General features: G+C 32.2%; 2 protein-coding genes across 2 annotated transcripts; one reads left to right on the forward strand and one right to left on the reverse strand.

The window, feature by feature from the left end:
• Positions 1–7,995: 7,995 nt before the first annotated feature.
• LOC114183502 (cytochrome c oxidase-assembly factor COX23, mitochondrial) lies at positions 7,996–13,072 on the reverse strand. Its single transcript, XM_028070538.1, has 3 exons — positions 12,837–13,072; positions 11,933–12,009; positions 7,996–8,402 (listed from the first exon to the last, which is right to left on the reverse strand). The coding sequence occupies exons 1-3, from the start codon at positions 12,925–12,927 to the stop codon at positions 8,355–8,357; spliced, it is 216 nt and encodes a 71-aa protein (XP_027926339.1). The 5' UTR covers positions 12,928–13,072; the 3' UTR covers positions 7,996–8,354.
• Positions 13,073–19,584: 6,512 nt separating this feature from the next.
• LOC114184451 (zinc finger BED domain-containing protein RICESLEEPER 2-like) lies at positions 19,585–22,905 on the forward strand. The gene is made up of 6 exons (XM_028071760.1): positions 19,585–21,216; positions 21,296–21,626; positions 21,720–21,791; positions 22,227–22,305; positions 22,381–22,454; positions 22,733–22,905. The coding sequence occupies exons 1-6, from the start codon at positions 19,585–19,587 to the stop codon at positions 22,903–22,905; spliced, it is 2,361 nt and encodes a 786-aa protein (XP_027927561.1).
• The last annotated feature ends 910 nt before the right edge of the window (positions 22,906–23,815 follow it).

The following is a 23,815-nucleotide window of genomic DNA, read 5'->3' on the forward strand; positions in this document are numbered from 1 at the left end:
TGATAAAATTATAAAGTGAACATGAAATGAACATAACAATTAAGCATGTGAAAAAAAAATGTAGACATAAACAACCATAAAATCAGAAAAAAAAAATCATGTTGACCTTAAAATGTTTTACGGATAACCATACACACATATAATCAGCATGGAATGCATAATATATCTAAAACATGTTGATCCTATCAAAACATAAAAAAACTTAATCTAAAAACATTTTAACCATAATATAATGCACAGATAAACAACTTAGATAACCTACGGATATTGTCAAACATGTATAGACTCATATAATCAATATATAGGCAAACTCATCTAATGTATTACTAGACTTGTCTATTATGTGTATTCCTAAAATCGTCTAATCAAAGTATGACGTCATTCATCTAATTCTTTTTGCTATACTCATCTAATTGGGCATGGAAAAACATGTATAATGTATATTGCAAGACTCGTCTAATTAGTGAATGGACAGATCATCTAATTTGTATTAATATATCTGTCTAAAATATGTCCCACTAGACTCATCAAATTGGTGTCTGAACATACTCATATAGTGTGTAATGCTAGACTCATATATTTAGTGTATAGACATACTCATCTAATATGTGTTTCTAGACTTGTCTAATTAGTTTATAAACAAAGTCGTCTATTGTGAGTTCCAAGACTCATTAAATTAATATATGAAATGACTCATCTAATGTTTTTTGTTACACACCCACCCATCCACACACACTAGTTTATTTTAAAAATTGAGTTACTACTTTAATATATATATATATATATATATATATATATATATATATATATATATATATATATATAAGAAACTGCTTACATTTATTGAAAAATAATTTTTAAACAATTTTTTTACATAATAAAAAAGAAGAAATACATCGAATATTGGCTGAACTTTTTCTCTAAAAGTAATTGGGTTCAATATACGTTTAACATATGAATTGTTTAATTTTAATGATCTACTTGTAATATATAGGTACAATACTAATAATATATACAGTTTTCCTTTATTAAACTGTGTCTACATACAAATATCATCTTTTAAAAATAAATATTATAAATAAGTATTGATACCGGATTAAACAATATGATAAGGAGAACTTTTAAACCCGTATTTTTTATTTGGTATGCTTTATTATAAATTGGATTATGTTATTTTAAAATTGATATTTACGTTACTAATATTTGTTCATTTATAAAAGTATTTATATTCTAATTTTCTTTAAATATGGAGGATTTACCGTGCGAAAACAATGACACTGAAAGTATATATATTTCAAGTTATAGTCTACATCTTTTTATAAATAGTAATACGGGTCCTTATAGTCTACTTTGCTTAATGAAATATTGAACATGTTTATTTCAACACATTATTTGTTATTCCCCGAAAAGAAAAGCAATTCTTTTTTTATAATTTGCATACCATTGTTAATGTATGGCCCACTTTATTTTCTGTAATTAATTTTAAGGGACTGTCCCAATCTAATGGGCCTAAGGACTGGCCCATGAGGCATACAAGGCCCCTAAGGCAGCCAAGACTCTTCACTTCTGTCATTCTTGCGAAAACAGTTTCCTCACGCCCTCTTTTCCTTCTCACAGAACACTCTGCTAGGGTTTAGCCCTAAGTCTTCTTCGAGCTAGCTCAAATCCAACTTCTACTCCACGTAAGTATCTCTTTCTAGCTCATATGGTTTTCCATTAATCTCCCCTCGTATTTCCAGTTAGGGTTTCGTGATAACCCATTTCTTGGTTCTGTTTCCCTTCTATTTCAGCTCTTTAGTTCGTTCCTAGAGCTGCAGTGCTCGTTGTCGTGTTGTCGAGGTCCTTGCTAACCCTTCTCCAAGTAAGGGAAGTTAGGGTTTTTGTGTCTTAAGCTTTATTGATAAGTTATGTGGCTATTTTCGTGATCTTGAATGCATGACTGATGTTATGGTGAAATGAATGTGGATTGTGTGTGATACGATTGAATGTTTGGTCTGTGCGTGTGTGAACAATGGAGGGTCCTGCTTTTCTCGCCTAAGCGACCTGTCTCGCCTAAGTGAGATCTGCAGTATTCGTCCATCTTTGCCTGCGCGAGCTGTCGCTCAGGCGAGGAGCTCTAGCTTTGAGCGAGAGCACGTCTCGCTCAGGCGAGGTGGTCTCGCCTAAGCGAGAGTGCGTGGCAGCGTCACTGTTTCCTTTTCGAGCCCTCACCTAGGCGAAGGGAGCTCGCCTGAGCGAGAGACACTCTTGCCTAAGCGAGACTCTTATGCCTGAGCGAGACTCTTATGCCTAAGCGAGACTCTTATGCCTGAGCGAGAGGCTAGGCGAGAGAACGCACAGGTTCTGTTTTCGTTGCTGCTCCGGTATGATTACTGCATTGTTGGGTGTTTTAGGTCTGTTTAAAGCATGAAATGCATGAGGTGTATGTATGGGTTTGGTTCACAGAATTTAACATGATGAGTTGGTTATGGAGTTGATATGAAATATGGAGGGATTCATGGAAAATGAATGATGATCCTTGGCATGGTATTGGCATGATGTACGATTATATTTTCATGGCTTTAGGAGGGATGAGTTGTGGTTGACTAAATATGAGATATGAATGAGGGATGGTTACAAAGATTGATATGATATTAACGTGTGTGGTGAATATTTCATGATTGATTGAATATGTATAGTATGTGGTCAGTACGTTAATCCTTGAGATCTCTAGGTGAGATTCCAGGGTAGTGCTTCAGTGGTCGGGACGTAATTCCATGACCCCTGTTAATGGGTGTTTATGGTGGTGCCCCATCTATATGGTCTGGTCTTCAATGTAAGGTTGCATCCTGATACTCTAAGGAGTCAGTTAGTCTCACTTAGAGCGGACTGACTCTTGTGGTGAGGGTATTAGGAGGCCTGAAACTCATTAAGGGTTAACATTGTGTGTGAGGGAATTGATTCATTGTAACACTTGTAACACATAGCTCGAGGGTGAGCAGCTCGGGGGTGAGCAGAGGTATCCACTACAAGTGCAAGCATCCGTTGAATCCGACCAGATTGTATGTATCTGAATGAGTCGAGTCGAGTCTTAGTATATTGGTTTGAGAGTCATAGCATGCTTGGGTGTTGTATGTATAGTTGGTTGCGAAAGTGTATCAGATTGCATGATGAAATTATTTTGTGCTCTTGCTTACCCTACTGTTTGTGGTTGTATATTCTGTGGTGTGGTCTTTTCTTTTGCAATGATCATCAACTTGTTGATGTGAGCAGAGGTGAGAACTCCCCGAACTAATCAGGGTGATGGAGGTTTCCCTGCATAGTCCGCTTGGACTGGATTTACAACATTATGGGCTTTCTTTCTGGGTTATGGCCCATGTACTAGTCTATATTTTAATTTCCTATGTTGACTCTGTTGCACTTTGTATTTGTTTTAGTTTTGGGCATCGTGGTGTGCCTAGGATATTGTAGGGGTTGTGTTTAACACCCCAGAATTGGGCTACTATACTATTTGTGTGTGACGTTTCTTTTAATTATGCTTATCAATTAAATGGGACGTTACAGTTAATAAATGAGTAATCAACTTGCAATATACTTAAAGAAAATCTTCGAGTTAGGCTTTTTATGAAAAATAAATTATGCTTTGATGAAAAAAAAATTAAGAAAATCTTCTATACCGTGTGTTGTCATCATGAATGGTCTCTAGGAATGTCACTGGAATAGGTATTGAAATACCATAAGTATATAACCACCAAAGAGCACAAAACACATTCGCACAATACAACCCATACCAAGTTGTTAAGATTTTGGTTCTCTCGTTCCCTTGAGTCCTTTCTGAATTTCGATCCCTTTTTTCCTTCCCATTCCTCTTATTTCCTTTGTCCCCATAACGACCTAAAAACAATTATGTTTGTCCTCTAACCAACATTAAAATTGTCGACCTAAAAATTGTAAATAATTATTACAATACTTGTTCTACAATATATATATATATCATGAATGAATTTGATTATTGATTTAATATTGTCATTAAAGTTTTAAAGAAAACAACTTTTCATATATTTATGTGTATGTAATGATTTACGCTGTTGTTGACGCGATCAAATTAATATTACTAAACTATAGCAACTTCAGTATTGTTAAGATAGTAGTCAAAAAAATAGAAAGAGTAAAGTAACCTAAGTCGTCTCCCAACGAACACGGAATTGATTTTTAACAAGTTAGTTCTTATAAAATCTATACAAAACGGTTAGTCAAATAAAATAGTATTTGAAAGAAATAAATAAAAATGGAAAAAGATAAAATAAGATAAAAATAATAATAAAGAAAATAGATTGATTCCACTACTTTTTCAAAATAGATCATCATCGGTTATCTAAAGATTATTGCTCAATTAATTTTGTTGTATGCTTACAAATTAATCAATGTAAATTTTCAATTAATTTGTTGGCGTTCTTACTATTAACCAAAGTAAATCCTCAATCAAAAGCAAGAATTTTGTAGATTAATCTTAGTAAATTTAACCAAAGTAAATTCTCAATTAAATATTACTATCCTTAATCATGTCCATTTTTTTACCTCTAAAATCAAGCAAAAAGTTAATTAACTAAAGTACATTCTTGATTAATTCTAGTTAAAGTTTTCACCTCTAATCAAAGTACATTCTCAATTATTGGTTAAAACTCATTCAATCATATGAAAGTTTCTAAATTTAATCAAAGTAAATTCTCAATTAAAATTAAAAACCTTTGAACTCATATGATTTATATGCATACAGATTTAAACATCTCACTAATTAGCTATGATGTAAAAATCATTACTTTTCACGTGATTCAAAGATAAAAGATATAGATGAATTAAAACCTCAACAATAATAAAAAGAATAAAGAAATTATTTCATTCTAACCTTATAATCCATAATGAAATTATAATGGAATCAACCCAAGAAGTTCAGCACTCCATGAAATACAAAATAAAATAAAAAGAGAAGAAGAAAGGAGAGAGAAAGAAATTAGGCCCCCCCAAGGGTTCCTAAATTCCAAAGTGTCGAACTTGTTCCTTTCTGCTTCTCCTTTGGTCTCTTTATATAGGACTTGGACTAAGTTTTTCAGTTGCTAAAACCTCTCAAATATCTTTAAAAATAAGATAAAGATGAATATTTAAAAATATTTGGAGAGATATAAATTATTTGACAAATATAGTTGGTTGATAATATCAATATCTAATATAATTAAATTAATTAATTACTTAAAGATATATGATAAATTATCACAAACTAATATTTGTATTAATTTTTCAAATCAGCCATTTTGAGATTTGATAGTCCAAATTTGCAGAGACATCCAAAAATATCAATATTTACAATTCAACCCCTCTTTATTTGATTATTTGACCAGCGTTGACTAAAATCTACAATGTTTGTCCAGTCTTTGAATCATTAACCAAAGTTGACTCGTTGACTGTGCAATAACATATTGACATGTGGTAGATCTTCTCTCTCATCACATCAAGCTTTCTCTCTCCCAAATTAGGGTTTCTGCGGGTGCAATAGAGGAATGAGGTTGCTCCTTGCTACTGCCATGGAAATGGCATTGTTGTTCCATCAAGTTACAGATGCGTGATGATGCAGGTGGACGATGGTTGTCATGGTGGTTGTTCCCGAAACTGGATCTGCATTTTGGAGTGTTGCACTGGTTGGATGAAGGTGCCTAGGGTTTGAGGGAAGAAGATGATGATGACGTGGCACTACTTCATTGGCCAGATCTTTAGTTGAGACTATGTCCACGTGGCTTGTTCTGGTTGGTCAACTCAATTAGTGGAGGATTTCCACATGGCAGCATCTGAGTGCATATAGTTTATGAGAGAAAAGAGGGGTGAAAATAAACAAAGGTAGGGGTGCATACCAGATTTTTGTGTGGCCCATCTAGAAATAGGGGAGTGTATATGTAATTTAGGGGTTGCAGAAGTGATTTTTCCAGAACTTGCTAATTTCAGCCTTATTCAAAGGTGGTTTGTAACTTCAATCAATTTATTTTTCCACCTTAAATGAGCTTAATCTTAACTTCAGTCGCATCAACAAACGTTAAAATATCCAAAAATCATTTATACAACTAAAATCACTTTTTAAGACATTTTTATCACACAAGTTCAAATAGCCTAATTATCAGAACTGTCAATTAAATCACTCTTTAAGCACAAAAATTCAATTAAATACCCAGAATTAAACATTAAATGAGGGAAAAAATACGCACTCGTCACTAAGGTAAATTAATTTTTAAGGTTGGACTTTATTTTTAACGTCTTGTATGCAGACATGGTCAACTATATGTAATTACTTTTAAAGTAAAAGAAAAAAATAAAGACAAATATTTGTTACATATAAGTTTTATTTTAAGCTATCAACCTATGTTATTTTCTTGTTCTTTCAGTCTTTTATCAAAATGCCTATTTCATATTACTTTTATGTAGTTTTAATTGATGTAGTGAAATCAAATTCATACTCAAATAGGAATGACAATACGAGCCTGGTCCGTTTAGGCCTGTCTCGCATAAATCCTGGCATGTGGGTCGGCTTGCTTTTGTTTTTTCAAAAAAAAAAATCTTATGATAAAACTTTCAAAGTTCAACAAATTGGGAAACTTTAACAAGTTCACAAAATTAAGCAAAAACTTTGGGGAGTTGAATGATAAATTGATAATTCAATATTTTCATCATATTTATATTCGTACTTTGACATACACGATGTATTTCTCAAATTTTAACACATTCAAAAATACATAATGCTTATTTTTTCACTCATACAAAAATTATTTGGAATGTGTATGCAAAAATTCAAAAGTAAAGTAATCAATATACACAAGTGTAATTTTTTTTTAGGCCACAGACCACCTGCGTGGGATGCAAGTCGGACTTTTGCAGACTAGTGGACTCAATATCTTGACCCGTCCCGCATTCTTTTTGCAGGACTACGGGCCGACTCGTAGGTCAAGCCCATATTACCGCTTTATACTTAAATGAGAATATTTTAAATTATAAATGTCAATAACAATGTTAAAAGATGATATAATCTATTCAATTATAATTTAATTTGATTTTTTGTCTTTTTCTATTGAAAAAGAACTACAAAAACAATAATTAAAATCATTTAATTATTGCAATTGTTTATTTATATATTAAAGACAACAATATTTTTGAGCACACACATATATGAACGTCTTTTAATTTTATTACTATATTTATTTTATGATTGTAAAACGTATTTTGTTTTAATGTATATGCTACTTCATTTAAATTTAGATTCTTTATTTAGTTGGCACAATTACCACATGTTTAAAACAATTGTATGTTAGAATGCATTTTATTAGCAAAATATATAGATAACTTACATACATTTCTACAATAAAAGTAATAAAGTATTATTATTCAATTTTACAAAATAGAAGGTTTGTATTAAAATATAATTATATTTTCATAAATTTAAATTTATATAATAAATATATTTTATTTTCTTTTCAGAAAGTCCCGTACCTTTTTACACGGATAAAAATAATAGTTCATGATGCATTTCCAAACAGTACAGAGTACATTATTCAGGATAGCAAATTAGAGCGTAAGGATTGTTCAGAATGCATAATTCAAACCAATGTCAGACACATTTCGAAATATAATCAAATATATTTCAGAGTAATAGTAAAAGACATTTTGGAATACATATTTCAAAATTACGTAAAGCAACCGTCATTAACATAATTTAGAAAAAAATAATCTTTTAGAATGTGTAACTCAAAATAATATTTTTATTATTTTAGATATATTTAAAAAAAGGACAAAATTGAAAGTCTTATAAACATGCAGGACCAACAAGAAAAACGTGTGCTAAAAAGCCATGCTGTAGTAGCTTTAGGTATCAAATATTTTGAGTCAATCTATGTTTCTCCACGTAAGGTGATGCATTGTTCTCCAAAGAAACATTCATTCTAGCTAATGCTGAATTCTAATATAGTTTTCGCCATGTGCTAGACTCAAGAATATCCACAATTCCATAGATCACATATGTTACTTGCCATAGTCCATTATTCCCTTGTTGTCATTAATAACATTGGTGCTCACTAATTAACTTAAATTTTCTTACTATAATTTAACAATAGTGGCCCTGTGAAACAACTGCAGTCAAAAGAAAGAAAAAGGAACCTAACTAAGAATTGAGACAAAAAGGGCATATTGTAGAAAACCATTGTACACATTTATTGGAACATCATCTCGTAGCAGCTTCAGAAGGTTTCATAATCCCAGTGCTGTAATAGGTGAACCAGTGATCCTGGTGAAGTCTTGATTTTGTTTTCTATGTTACAATCAGTAAAATCCCGGCCAGGGTTTCATGAGAAGAGGGACCGATTTTTATTTCGTTCCAGTCGTGCTTCCCTCTGTTAAACAAGGTGAAGGAACTGGTCAAAACATTTCAAGCAGCATTATCAAGCAATGGGTAATACAATGAAAATTAATTTTAGAAACAATGTTAGATCCGAGATAGTCAGCGCATTTATGTCAAAGACTTGGCCATAGTTCCAATATATTCATGGATATATTTGCAGTTAATACGATTATATCACAACAAATGCAAGAAATTTATTGTATACTTAAGACAGATTTAATTTATTCGATGCCTTGAGTTAAACATTTATTTTTATATCTCGTATAACCAAATGGAAACATGCAGGCAATCTGAAATTCATAATAAGAATAAAACAACCAACAAACCCTTTCTCACTAGGTGGAATTGGCTAAATCGACCAACTGATACCATTATATTCTATCATAAAACATGTTAAGAATGAGAACACGACACAGGAGATAATGATAAAAAATCTAAAATGACAGTAATATGGTTTCTTAACTAACAAGAGTCATTATGAGACTGGATAGGAGTGATCATTGATTGGATCCGAGTTCAGGGTAATTTTGAACACAAACTGATAAAATTGATCGGGTGAAGTTATGACTATTCAGATAGATGCTAACCTGACCCCATAAAAATCATTTAGGTTGTCATTGGAGAAAATATTTAAAAATAAATAAAAAGGAAAACTGGAAAAAAGAACCCACAAAGAATAGGAAAAAAATCTGACAATTATAAAGTTGAAAGAAAACTGATATCTTATATCCAAAGTTGGATCTTGAAAAGAATAGAAAGATAAAGTTAAAGAAATAAATTATATCTATCAAGTGCTTTTGGTATTTTATTGTAGTTGGTTGGGTACAAAATTTCCAAACACAATCGGTTACTTCTACTTCATACATTTTGAAATTCATTCAACCTATTAACCCAACTTAACTAAATAATTTTAGCTCGGGTAAGGTTGGTCAGGTGACCTCATGATCATTCCTAGTTGGAATGTCCTTCCCAGTTATCTCACCTCTCAGAAGGCTGTTGTTATTGGCACAGACCTATGTTTTCTAAGGTGCAAGAACAAATAAAAACCAAAAAAATTTACGCATGACAAAATTTGTTGACCAGGCAGTGTCCAGTAATAGACCTACATCAACTGAATATTATTTAAAATGAAAAGTGACCATCTACATTAAAGGCTTAATAAGATTTGGCATTATCAGTAACAATGTAACAGTAATGGATAATGACATCAACATGAATAGAAACTGGTTCAACTCTGAAGAATATTTTAACAATGAAATTGCAACAATATAAAATAATTCCCCTGTAAGATGAGTAATGAGTATTGTTTGCAGAAGAAGAAGAAATGCAATGGTTCCCAAGGAAGATATAACAAGCTCTAAGCCATTTTAAAATTCAGGGGCAAACCAGGAGGGGGGGATTTGAGTTGGGGAATTAAAAGTGTTAAACAATAAAGATAAAGATGAACATTGAGCTGAAGCCGTGTGTTTCTATAACATCACAAATGATTTATTTATATTGAGGAAAACAAATCAATACAATAAATAGAGAAGATTTTATATCATCTAATAATAAAGATATGATCCTAAAATGATATAGACATGAACTTGATATTTTTATTACCAAGATTCTATATATGATCCTATATCTGTAATTATAAAGATACAATCCTTATTTCTGTTATCATAACAAGAGAAAGAAGGAAAGCAAATAATCAAATCAGTAATAATTATCATCAAGATCTCTCTCCCCATCTCTCCATAAAAGCTTCTTATACAAATTAAAGTCATTAACTCAAATGTTGTAGTACTCTATTGTAGCCTTTCTAGCTGGTATAACTTTGTTGTTGAGATAAAAAAGATCTAGCTCCATCATACACATTAACCATGTGTAGTTAGTCAATTGATCGTATGTTGAAACACACTACTCCAGAAAAGGTTATTGGCAACGGAAATTGATTAGGAAATAACAACAAAGTTAGAACTAATGACTTCGATGGTCAATTAAGTGAAAAAAACAAAATCATTTTTTATAATGACATGCAGTGGAAAGCGAGAGAAACTCTTGATGCTTAGAAAAGAAGGGAGAGTACACATGAAAAATAGGAAAACTTATGTAGCAATTGGAATGCAGACAAACAATCTGTTCTATTCTGTTCTCTATGATTCCACCTTTTATATATTTGGACCAAAAGGGTAACCCCAGTGCATGAGGCTCCCTTCAAGGGGGTTTGGGAAAGGAAGATGTACATAGCCTCAACCCCAACATGTAGAGAAGCTGTTAATAGGATTTGAGCATCTGACCTCTAGGCCATAAAAGAAGGAACTCAAATATTGCTCTAACACTCGCTCAGTTTTGGTGAATCAAAATGGTACATTTTTAACCTTAACGTCCTGTTCAGTATTATTTCAAAATTCCCATACATAAAACAAACCTTGTATTCCATCAGTTCTGAGCTGTCTATTTAGGTTGACAAACAGTCACAAAGGTAGCAATGGATTGTATTTACACCAGTGTTAGTTGCACTCTTTGTTCAATGGAGTGGAAGATGGAATTAGAAGTACTTAAAAAACCATCATTCAAACCCTACATGGCATGTGTTTTAAAAGAAGCATAACCTTAAGAAGTAAGTTTTGTACTCATTTTTATCAAAATCATGTATACTGCAGATTCCCCCATAAGATCAAAACCTTAATAATTTTCTTGCTAATTGTGATAGAAATCATGTTTATTACAGATTAACTAGCACCATAGAGAATTACACTCTAAAGTAACATATTTAGCCACCAATGCATTATTTTCATACACCAAGTTCCCTAAAATACCATGTTACAATTTATTCCCACTAAAGATTAATCGTAGTAAACCAGCCCCAATTTACATATTTCCATGTTATAACTGATTTCAACAATCACATTAAAACAATGAATCAGTAAAAACAATAATGACCCAACCCAACCAAATAACAAATATTACATCATAAATTTTGCACAGCTAGATGAGGTTATTATGATTCAAATAATAAGAGATTTGGTAAAAAAACTATTACATGTGATTTAAAATCACAAGCACTGAATAACATGAAGTTTTCAAAACCTCTGTTTTGTATTATATATATTTAATGCCATTACTTTCATAATTTAATCCGACAAGACTCCCCTGCTAATTGCTCATTTGATGTAAAGATTGACTGATACGTTACTAGCTCATTCAGGCTGCTCTAAAGCTAAGTCACCATGAAAACTAATTTTCTTCCCTGTTTTCTGAGGGAACCTACAAATATTTATGCCCAGTAAACATTCTGAAGGAAGTGTGGCGAGAGAGAGAACATGGACAAAGGAGAGTAATTAAGCTTAAGCACAGAAAACTAAATATGATCAGCCAACATGACAGACTCCTTGTTTTGTATACCAGCATCCCATTTCAGGCAGAGATACAAAGTTCATTTGAAACACTTAATCCTCCTAGGATCCATACAAACACTTTCAAAATATTGAAAAATGTATAATAATAGAAAAAACAAGATGCTATAATTTCTGTTACCTCTTTTTTCTTGCACTCCTTGTAAACATCAAAATGTTCTTGACATTTACTCTTATCAGAATTAAATTTTTCTAAACCTGGAAATGTTATAAAAGAGTGTAAGATACCCTGATAATCGGCTGAATAGCTCAAGGTCAATATGATCCCATAAAGGAAATTTGCAACATTCAAAATAATCACAAAACTATGAACTGTCACTTCTTAGGTATACGTATACCAACAACAGTTGCCCTGGTCCAACATTTACTCAACATTTATGCTTAATTCAACCATCAATCAGAAGAAGGCACTGACTAGAATAAAGAGTATGATACGAAAGTTGAAGAACACAACCTAATACATTAGGAAGGCCCAAAATCCTATTCTCGACTAATGTTATAGCTAAGCAAATAAATTTTATAATCTGCGGTATGGTCATACAAAATATTTAGCATAGAAAAAAAGAAGCCTATAAAACCTAACACATTACACAGAGGAATAGCTAAGAGGATCATAAATTATGATGATGGAGATCAAGTTTATTTTCAACAATATTTAATTTTCCATTTCATCCACCATATCAACTAAACTAAATTTTCTTACCCAGGATCCTTCAATTTTCTATTACATATTTTTATTTCTTTCATTTTTAAAACATAACTACTTGATTTCTACTTGACTCAATCCACTAATTCCCAATTGAAATCACCACAACGGTAATACCTAAATTATTTTAAAAATACATATATATTTAAGGCATGGAAATTACGCACTTATATCCGAAAGATAAGACATTCTACGGCCATTTCAAATTCAATTAGAATAGCAATCATCAGAAACCCTAGCCTGTTCAATTTGAAAAGTAGAAGTGAAAAACAAAAAAAAAAATTGTAACGGATGAAGGAGAGCAACAAGAGTATCTGACATTTGAGAGAAGCCGTGTATTGCGGAAAACACTGAGAATCGGCGATTCTAGCAGCACTGGGATACGGAGGTGTTGAATCTTTCGACGCCATCACCGTTGGGGCAACCTAACTGCAGTTCCACTTCACACTGGAATTGGAGTTCTGCAAATTTTAATATAGTATGATATTTCCGCTAAAATCAACAAAAGAAATCTATCAAGTATATAGCTTCTTAGGATTGCGGACTGGTGTTTATATTTATTTTACTTTATAAAACAACAAAAATGAGGAAATCATTTATATTTATAAAACAACGGTAAAATTTTATCTTTTCTATTTTTTTTCCAAAATATATTTATTTGGATAAAAAGGGACTCAATTATCACTTTCGTCTTTAGTATCATAAAAAAATATTATAATTTTAATACATAAATTTTGATTTTATTAAAAGGTTGGAATAATTAAACATGTGTTTATTTTTTAGTAATTTTCACGTATATTTTTATTAAATAAAAAAATAAACTTAACACATAATTACTTTAAAAAATATTAAATATTAACTATTAACAAAATTTGAATAAAATTAACACAATTAAAGTAATTGTTGTAAAAGTATAGTTTTCTCTATATAATACTAAAAATCAAATATGCTAATATTTATTATGTTGAACCAATTATTTATTTTATCTGTTTTTTTAGAAAAATTATAAAAATAAACTTTGTCATATGTCATTTAAACACGTATACATGTTTACCCTTTCCACTTGATCAGTCATGCCTAAAAAAAATTGATATTGAATTTTAATTTAATGAAACCAAAATGTTCTATAGAAAATGTCTCAGTAAGATATCAACTCTTTCATGATCTATCTTAACAAATTTTAGTTTAAAGACACATCATAATTACAAATGAAATGATATCTTATTTTTATATATTTAGAATTAGAATGTTCGATACAATTCTTAGAAATATTGATTGTATAAGTGTTATCACAATATACGAATATATTGGTATAAAAGAAAGAGAAAATTTTAATTGATATTTTACCCATAAAAGTTGAGAGTAGTAATTTTATCTAACATGTACTCCACCGTAGAGGTGTCATTTAAGCCTTCCACCCACGGGCTGACCCTAATCCCCTTTAAAAATAAACTTTATATTTTTAGCCCAGTTAATAGGGGTTTTTTTAAAGGGATAATGATAGTTCAACCCGGCAATTTTTACCCCTTTTTAACCTGCTTAAGTGTCAGCTTAACGTGGCTTTTTTGTTTTGTTATTTTAATAATTTTAAGTTGTGTGATGTGGCCCGTGAAGTTGCATGTTGGGGTGGAGAAAATGATAGGCGCGTGTGTGTGGGAAAAACAGAGAAGGTGAGCGAAGCAGTTCCACCACTCAAGCGGTTCACTTTAGATTTTGTTCTTAGATAGTGGATTTTCGGAAGTAGTGTCGTTGCCCCATCGGAAGTAGCAGAGACATTATTTTTTCGGACTCCTGTTCACCTTCTTCGGCCACCTGAGAGAAAAAGGTTTCCTTTTAGAATCCTTTTAGAACCCCAATGTTGGTTTCCATTGTTGTGCCTCTATTTTGACTTTGGTCAGTGTTAAGCAACGGTGAAGTGTTTCTTTTTTTTAGAACTTGAAGTGTCGTCGTTGAAGTGAGAACAAGCGAAGAGGTTCCCAACCTTGAAGCGGTTGACGTTTGAAACCTGTGTAGCCAAGTTGTTCGCACGAAAAGCTGTGGGTTCGTTTTCTATCGTCTCAGAAGCAATCGTTGTCGTGGTGGGCATCGTGGTGTGGCACATGGTTCCGCGATTTGGTTGTTGAAAGGAGAAAAAAGCGAGCAAAACCCTTTCCACCTGTGCATTATTTCTTTTTTGTAATAGTTTCACTCGGACGTTGGAAGAAGACATAAATGTTCAACATTCGTTTCGCGTGGTTCGTTGTTGGTGACCGTAGACTGAAATTGTGTTGATTGGAAAATCACAATTGCTGCAACCAATAAGTGCCTTTTCTAGCTTAAATAAATGATTTTATTCGTTACCATTTTTTGAACATTGGAAACCAAGATTGTTTATTGAGACTTTGTTTATTTTTTATATCACTTTATACTTTCCATCAGTTGAAGTAATGATTTATTTCAATAGAATCAACCTTTGACAACGTTTGAAAATTGCAAGCCTGAAATTGTGTTGATTCAAAAATGACAATTATTGCAACCAATAAGTGCCTTTTCTAGCATAAATAAATGGTTTTTTTGTTACCACTTTTTGAACACTGGAAATCATGGTTGTTTATTGAGACTTTGTTTATTTTTTAAGTCACTAGGTACTTTCCATTAATTGAAGTAATGATTTACTTCAATAGAATCAACCTTTGACCATGTTTGAAAATTACAAGACAACAATTGTCTTGATTCAGAAATGAAAATTACCGCAATCAATAAGTGCCTTTTCCAGTAGAAATAACTGGCTTTTTCGGTACCATTTTTTGAACAACACATATCAGAGTTGTTTTTTGAGAGTTTTTTTATTTTGTTTATGTGACTTTGTACTTTCCATGAATTGAAGTAATGATTTAGTTCAATGGAATCAACCTTTGACCATGTTTGAAAATTGCAAAACTGAAATTGTGTTGATTCACAAATGTCAATTAACGCAACCAATAAGTGTCTTTGCTAGCAGAAATAAGTGGTTTTTTCGTTATCACTTTTTGAACAAGACAAAGCAGAGTTGTTTTTTGAGAGTTTGTTTATTTTGTTTGTGACTTTGTACTTTCCACAAATTGAAGAAATGGTTTAGTTCAATTGGATCCACCTTTGACCACATTTGAAACTTCCAAGACTGAAATTGAGTTGATTCAGAAATGTCAATTATCGTAACCAATAAGTGTCTTTTCCAGCAAAAATTAGTGGCTTTTTCGTTACCACTTTTTGAACACTAGAAATCAGGGAAACATTATTACCAGAAACAATAAATGCTTTTCTCAGCACCAATAAGTGACTTTTTTCTGGATATCATTTTGAACACATCACACCTGGGCAGTACTTTCAAAATTTGAATTCAATTTCCATTACTAATTATAATTTTTCATTCATAAGAGAAGAACATTCATATGGACATATACAATAATTGTATACAAAATAATATCAACAATTAAACAAATTCATCAATGACAACTACTTCTAAAGTGACCATGACTATCACATTATATTGACAACAATAAACCTTTTCAAAAACAACCATTATGCTACCCTATAAAGATCATAGTGCTCAAGCACTTCTTGGAAAGACTACCTCCCTATTAGGTGCACCTAATCCAAGACGCTTAAAAGTCCAAATATAAAACAAAGAATGTTAACGACAACAGCAATCTTGGTTTTCAGTGTTCAAAAAATGGTAACAAAAAAGCCACTTATTTAAGTTGGAAAAAGGCACTTATTGGTTGCAGTAATTGTGATTTTCCAATCAACACAATTTCAGTTTACAATCACTGACAACAAACCACGAAAAATGAATTTCGAACGTTTATGTCTTCTTCCAACATCTCAGTCAAACTACTACAACAACAAAAAAATGCACAGACCGAAAAGGTTTCACTCGCTTTGCTCTCTTTTAAACAACCAAACCGTGAAACCATGTGCCACACCACGATGCCCACCGTGACGACAATTGCTTCGAAGACGACAAAAGACGAACCGCTTCAGGGCTGGGAACCTCTTCGCTCGCTCTCAATTCAATGGAGGCACTTCAAGTTCTGAAAAGAAAGAAACACTTCACCATTGGTTAACACTAACCGAAGACAAAACAATGGAAACCAAAATTAGGGTTCTAAAAGGAAACCTTTTTCTCTTAGGTTGCCGGAAAAGGTGAACAGAAGTCTGAAAAAACAATGTCTCCGCTGCTTCCGTTGGGGCAACGAAACTGTTTCCGAAAATCCACTATCTAAGAACAAAATCTAAAGTGAACCGCTTGAGTGGTGAAACCACTTTGCCAACCTTCTCTGTTTTTCCCACGCACACGCGCCTATCATTTTCTCCACCCCAACACGCAACTTAACGGGCCACATCACACAACTTAAAATTATTAAAATAACGAAACGAAAATGCCACGTTAAGGTGACACTTAAGCGGGTTAAAAAGAGGTAAAAATTGCCGGGTTGAACTATCATTATCCTTTTTAAAGCCTCAGCCCCTTGAATCCCACATAAAGTGGGTTGGGACAGGATTACGGTGGGGTCGGCCCTAAAACTAAATTAATTCATTTTTTCTTCTGTTTCTCTCCCACAAAACTCACTTCACTCACATTTTCTCTTCTGTTTCTCTCCCACAGAACTCACTTCACTCACGACGGTGCGAAGTTTGGTCGTCCTCTCTCTTTCACGACGGTGGTGCGAAGGGGTTCACTATCCTCCATCATCTTCGAGATGCAGATTCCTCTTTCTTCTTTTCTCCATCATCTTCGAGTTGCTTCCAGAGAGTTCAAGTTCTCCTTAACCTATTGCCCCTATTTGCCTATACGGGTTCGTCAAATTCTACCCCATCTTGTTTCAATAATTTTTAGAACTTCTGAAAATGATTGGAGAACTTATATATACTTTGATCGGAAAAATCAATTAATGGGATTGTTGTGGAAAGATGGGAGGAATGGGGCAACAGATTAATGGGAAGAATATGTATACTTTCTTATACCTGAAAGACTCAGGCTCAATAATGATAAAAAAACTAAAAATTTGTATGTTTAATTCTCCATTTCCTCTTGCCTAATCCTGCATTGATAATCTGTATAGCATCAATCTCTTAACTGTAGTATATATTTGATCCAATCACAGGGAGAAAGAATTAGTTGCTGTTAAGATAAATGCAGCGGATGTTGATATAATTGCTCATGAGCTAGAGGTAACTTCATTAGATTGTTCATCAATCTATCTAGAAACTTTTATTCCAATGGATTGACATACTTTTATTATTGTTTCAATCAGTTGGACAAAATGGTTGCGGAAAGAACTTTTCAAGAGCACAAAGGTGATGTAGTTGCTGCCATTCGGCACTTGCTTCACTAGAGACGTGATAATGAACACGGGTCAATGCTTCAGAAAATTACTATGCACCAGCTTATATTGTTTTTAATTTAAATTGAATCTCAACTGTATTCTGACCTAATTCATTCAAAAATCATAAATGTATGTCTTTAGAATTAGCTATATGATGTCTGTAACTGTGAACTTCATCATTGTTCTTGCATAGAAATTTATACATTTTGGTTTGGTTTTCAGGATGAGAAACATCTTAGAAAGGCTTTATACTTTGCCAATATATTTGGTGCACTCATTGTGACTGAGAGAGGTGTAATTCCTGCACTTCTTACAAAGGAAGCTATCTTGCAATTCTTACTAGAACTAGCTGTAATATAACACAATTCACATATTTTTGTTATAATTTGTTGTTAAACTATAGTTTAGGAGATTTTGAGCTTCTTTTTTCCTTTTTCTGTTTGAATCTCTTGACTCTGTAATTCTCTTATATAAAATTTCAAGTTGCCTTTTGCCCTGGTTTTGGTAGGTGTGTCAGCTGAGCTCACTGTTCAACTCTAGGTATAATGTGAACATGATTTATTTTATATTTAAAGTAGTTTCACTATGATTAGAACCTTCAATCACTTAGTTAAACACATAAGCATATGTTGCTGACACTTAAACTTGGTTAAACACAAACATATATATATATGTTGCTGCAACTTTTGTTCATTCCTGTTTAGAGGAAATGAAGAAAGTTGAATTAGGTTACAATAAATTGTTCTAAATATGAAAAGTGTTAGGAATATATTCTCTAATTTTCTACTTTGAACACACTCACTTGTTAGTGAAATTCATGTGGGTTTTACTAATTTGGGAATGAAATCCTCCAAATAAGTGGTGTTAGTTTTCACTTATGAGGTCTTAGCTTTCCCAAATTTTGTATTATTTTATAAGTTTACATATAATTAAAAATATTATTTTTAATTTAATATCTTTAAATTTATACTTATAAATCAAATTTTGACATTCCTGTCACTGAATTGCATTAATGTGTTTTTGATGAGAAATTTGTTTCTATAAGTTTATTAACTAGTATGACATTTATGCTTAGTATGGGTAAATTTAGAAGTTACAAAAAAAAAATATATATATATATATATAATATAATATTAAAAAAGATGAATATTATTTGTTGGTAGTTTGAAAGACATACATTATAAACCATTCTTTTAAAAATATAAATAGAATATAGTCTCTGAAATTTCAATTGATGATTGAAACTAGATCAATTTTAATTTATTTGATCTATAATTTCATTTTTTTTAATGTTTAAAGTTGGAATATTTTCTTTTCTTATGTTGATATCTTATCTTGATTTGCAAAATGTGTATTTGATTTACAACATAGTCTTCTCTAGATATGCACCACTTAGAATTTGACTGGTCCAACATGCCATTCGGTCTGGATGATCAACTAAATCATTAATGAATGTTATTGATCTTTTTTAGGCATCTTGTTCAATAAATTTTGAAGCTACTGCCTTGACCACATCTAGAAACGAAGGTTAGTACCTGTGAACTCTGACTGAATGTTTTTTCTCATGTAATGTTTCTATGCTATTTATAACTCTTTGAATCAAAGTCACATATAATGTATATATTATCACATAATGATAATTTCTTTATTCTTTCAGATGCTTGCCTACCTGTTACATTTTTATTTGAGTTTTAGATAATGGGTTGAAGAGTTTTAAATATGGACCACCCTAAGAGTAACCCTTTAGTTTTGGTTGATGATCTTGCATCTGAAACTCGTGGTCCATCTGAAAGTGCAACCACAAATAAAAAGGAAGTCTCAAATGTTTGGAATTTTTTCACAAAAGTAGGAAAAGACAAGGATGGCATTGAAAAGGCTGCTTGTAAGTATTGTGGCAATAACTATAAAGTGGGAAAAAATCCTATTACTAAAAATAATTATGGGACTTCGCATCTAAGTCGGCGGCATGTCAACGTGTGTAGAAGTATTCCAAACATAGATATGGATATGAATCTTTATCAAGAAGGAAAGTTTGGGACACGAAGAATCAATCAAAAGATTCATCGTAAGTTACTTGCGAGAGCCATAATTAAACATAGTCTTCCTTATAATTTTGTTGAATATGAAGGAATTAGAGAGTGGATAAAAGACATTAATCCTAATGTTGACATGAAATGTAGGAACACTACTGTTTTAGATGTGGAAAAGGAATACATGAAAGAGATGGATAAAGTTAAGCAAAGCATGTCTAGGATTCCTAATAGAATTTGTTTAACTTCTGATGTTTGGACTGCAGTTACTTCTGAGGGCTATATTTGCCTAACTACACACTTTGTTGATGAAAACTGGAAATTGACAAGTAAGATTCTTAATTTTTGTCGAATGAAACCACCACACACTGGTGTTGAACTAGAAAGTGTTGTGTTTGATTGCCTAAAGCAATGGGGTATTGAAAAGAAAATTTTCTCAATTACCTTGGACAATGCTTCTGCAAATAATATCTTGCAAGACATTTTGGAAAGCCATCTTTGTGTTCATAGAAATTTATTATGTAACGGTGAGTTTTTCCATGTACGATGTTGTGCTCACACCCTTAATTTGATAGTTCAAGATGGTTTAAAGGTGGTTGACAAAGCACTTCATAGTATTAGAGAGAGTGTTAAGTATGTTAAATCATCAGATAGAAGAACTCTCAAATTCAAAGAATGTGTTAGTGATGCTGGCATAAATATAAGCATTGGTTTGAGATTAGATGTAACTACAAGATGGAATTCGACTTATTTGATGCTTGAAAGTGCAATCAAATACAAGAAAGCTTTTGAAATTCTCAAAGTGGTTGATAGGAATTATAAAAATTGTCCATCTTCTGAGGAATGGAATAGGGGAGAGAAAATGTGTCAATTCTTAGAACCATTTTATGAGATCACAAACATGATGTCTGGTTCATCTTATCCCACTTCAAACTTGTATTTTATGCAAATTTGGAAAATTCAGCTTATCATTGAAGAGAATTTGTTGAATGAAGATGTCACCTTAAGGGAAATGACTTTGAATATGAAAGACAAGTCTCAAAAGTATTGGAAGGAGTATAGTATTGGGTTAGCTTTTGGAGCTATTCTTGACCCACGACTAAAGGTTGATTTTATAACGTATTGTTATAAAAAATTGGATCCTTTGACCTGTGGAGAGAAAACAAAGAAAGTGTTAGAGAAGTTCAAGAGGTTGTTTAAAGAATATGTAAAAAACTTGTCTATTCCTGGTGTTTCTCTCTCCCAATCACCTACTGAATCCATCTCAATGTCTCAATCCAATACTGAAGGGAGAAAGTTGAAGAGATCGAGGATTATTTCTGTAAGCATTTTATACCTGGTGTTCATTATTTTCATTTTTTCTTGTTTCATTTTGATAATTAATATGTAATGCATTGTAGGATTTTAAAATGTATCAGAATGAATCAAAATCTATCGTTGGCAAGAACGAGATAGATGCTTATTTAGGTGAACCAACAATAGATGATGATGAAGACAATGAAGATTTTGATGTGCTCAAATATTGGAAGACTAGTGAAAAAAAATTTCCCATATTGTTTATAATGGCTCGAGACGTGCTTAGTATTCCCATTACTACAGTTGCATCAGAGTCAGCTTTTAGTAAAGGTGGGCGTGTACTCTCTAAATATAGAAGCTCCATTCTTCCTGATCATGTGCAAATGTTGATTTGTACTCAAAATTGGTTACATGGATTTTTTGAAAATCCTAGTGGTAAGTCTATATGTTGTTAGTTTTAAAGTCACTTTACATTAAATAATTAACTCTAGACTAGTGATTTGATTGTATCAATTGGTTATGTGATAGATGAAGTTGTTGGAGATATTTTTGGCCATGATGGAATCATTGATGAGTCTAAACTTCTTGAAGATGTTGAAAGTGACCAACAATGACACTTCTTCAGGTTCTCTTATATGCTTAGTCCATTATCTCAATATATTTGGTGTTTAATTCTTTAAGTAAAATATTTCATTTGTAAAATAGATTAATGTAAAGGAACTGTTGAGGATCTTCCTAAACATATTAAGATTGAAGTTGAGAAATCACTCTCAGAATTTAATTTTCTTAAAAAGAAAAATTCTTTGAATATCAATTAGCTTTTACTTTTTAAATCCTTGGTGTTTAATTCTTTGAGATAAACTTATTTATACTATGTGAAATGTGTCTAATGTTGACATAAAATTGTTGTTTTTCAGATTATCACAATTGAATTTCTGGACAAGTATAAAAAACAGTGAAGCTAAATTGGAAGCAGTGGATAAACTATTTTATGCTTTCATATATTCTTGATTGGTTGCAGCTGTTTGGTTGCAGATTCTAGTGTAGACCCGGCTGCAGCTGGATTACAGGTGGCTTCAGATGGGAAACCAAAAATTCTCGATATTCTTGATTGGTAAGAATTATTGAAGTTTTATCTGTTTTGTATTAATTTACCAATAAGCAATGATATACTTATTTCCCCCTCCAGCACTGGGAGCAGAGACGTTGATACCTCAAAGGTGGTAAAGGCTGATGCTGATGGTTGTATTTTGGGGGCTTCTGGTTAGTGCTAGCTAAGGAAAAATTATGGGAAATTCTTCAATATATTGTACTATTTCAACTGTCTAGTGCCTTCATCTTAACATGTATCACTTGTGATGACTGCTAGTTGCTTATCAGTTTTAAATTCTTGATTGAATTTGAAGTCATAATCCTACTTCATTCTGATACATATGGATGCAAAACAGGGAAGATGCATATGTTGTTTTGTTGTGTTTTTTTTTTTCAGTTATTTCCATTTTTTTTTGTATTCATAATGAATATTTTTTTCTAAAAAAAAGGTCCATGGGTTGGTCCTATACCACAGGGTTTTTGTGGGCTTTTTGGCCCTGTGGGCTTTTCCCATAAAAGGCTTTTTGGCCATGTGGGCTTTTCTAACCCCAGCCCATATGGGCCAGGGCCAAATCATGAAAACTGGGCCAATTTGACAGGTCTAACTCCACCTATATTGTAGATAAAGTGATGAGTTTTGCTTCTTGCTTAACCATGAGATCAAGCAAGGTTTCATGAACAAACGTGCTTAAATTGCACTTTTTCTACCCAAAATAATCTTTATCATAAGAGTCTTCTATCGTCTGATTTGCATATATGAAAATTTGCAAAATCTTGATCAAGATATGATAAACTCCTATCAATCTAAGAAAAGTCATCAAATTTTACATTTATAGTTCCTTCTATTATCAAGTATATGAGTTATAAACTCTATAAGTCTTGGATATGTGGAAGTAATCAATGATTGTACTTTACGTTTAAGTACTTTACAAAATTATTGTAAACTAATGATTTCAAGGATTTTGGTATTCTTTTTATGATTCAGTTCTATTCAATGTATCACAAAATATGTTTATTGGTTTACAAATTACACAACTCAAGTTGTATCTTATCTACACACACCAAATTTCAATGACCATATACAGTTAAAATTGCATGGCAATATGAAGCTTATTGTTCAATATTTGATTTTAAAATTATTCAGTAGTATTCAAAGTATTTCAACATGGACCGATCAAAATGTTCTCTCTTTATGTCATTGTCAACCAAAGTTAATAAGGATGTTTATGTAATTTTGACTACCTCCCACTGAAAAACTTTCATTGTTGTCACGTGAAAACTCTAAGGCTTTTTTCTGTTCCAACCCCAAATTTTAATTTCACGCATATGTGATAACTCCATTTCTTCTCTCTACATTCTTTTTCATTTAATCTTCCATCAAAATGCAAGAAACTCTAACAATGAAGATGAATCACACCAAAAGTGCTACAACCATATTCTAGAAGTTCAACACCATAAACATATCTTTGAAGGTATGCGAAAAATTTCTCAACAATATTAACTTTGGGATAATTTTTACAGAATATATGTTA

This window comes from Vigna unguiculata, chromosome 5 (genome assembly GCF_004118075.2).
Source record: "Vigna unguiculata cultivar IT97K-499-35 chromosome 5, ASM411807v1, whole genome shotgun sequence".
NCBI lineage: Eukaryota > Viridiplantae > Streptophyta > Magnoliopsida > Fabales > Fabaceae > Vigna > Vigna unguiculata.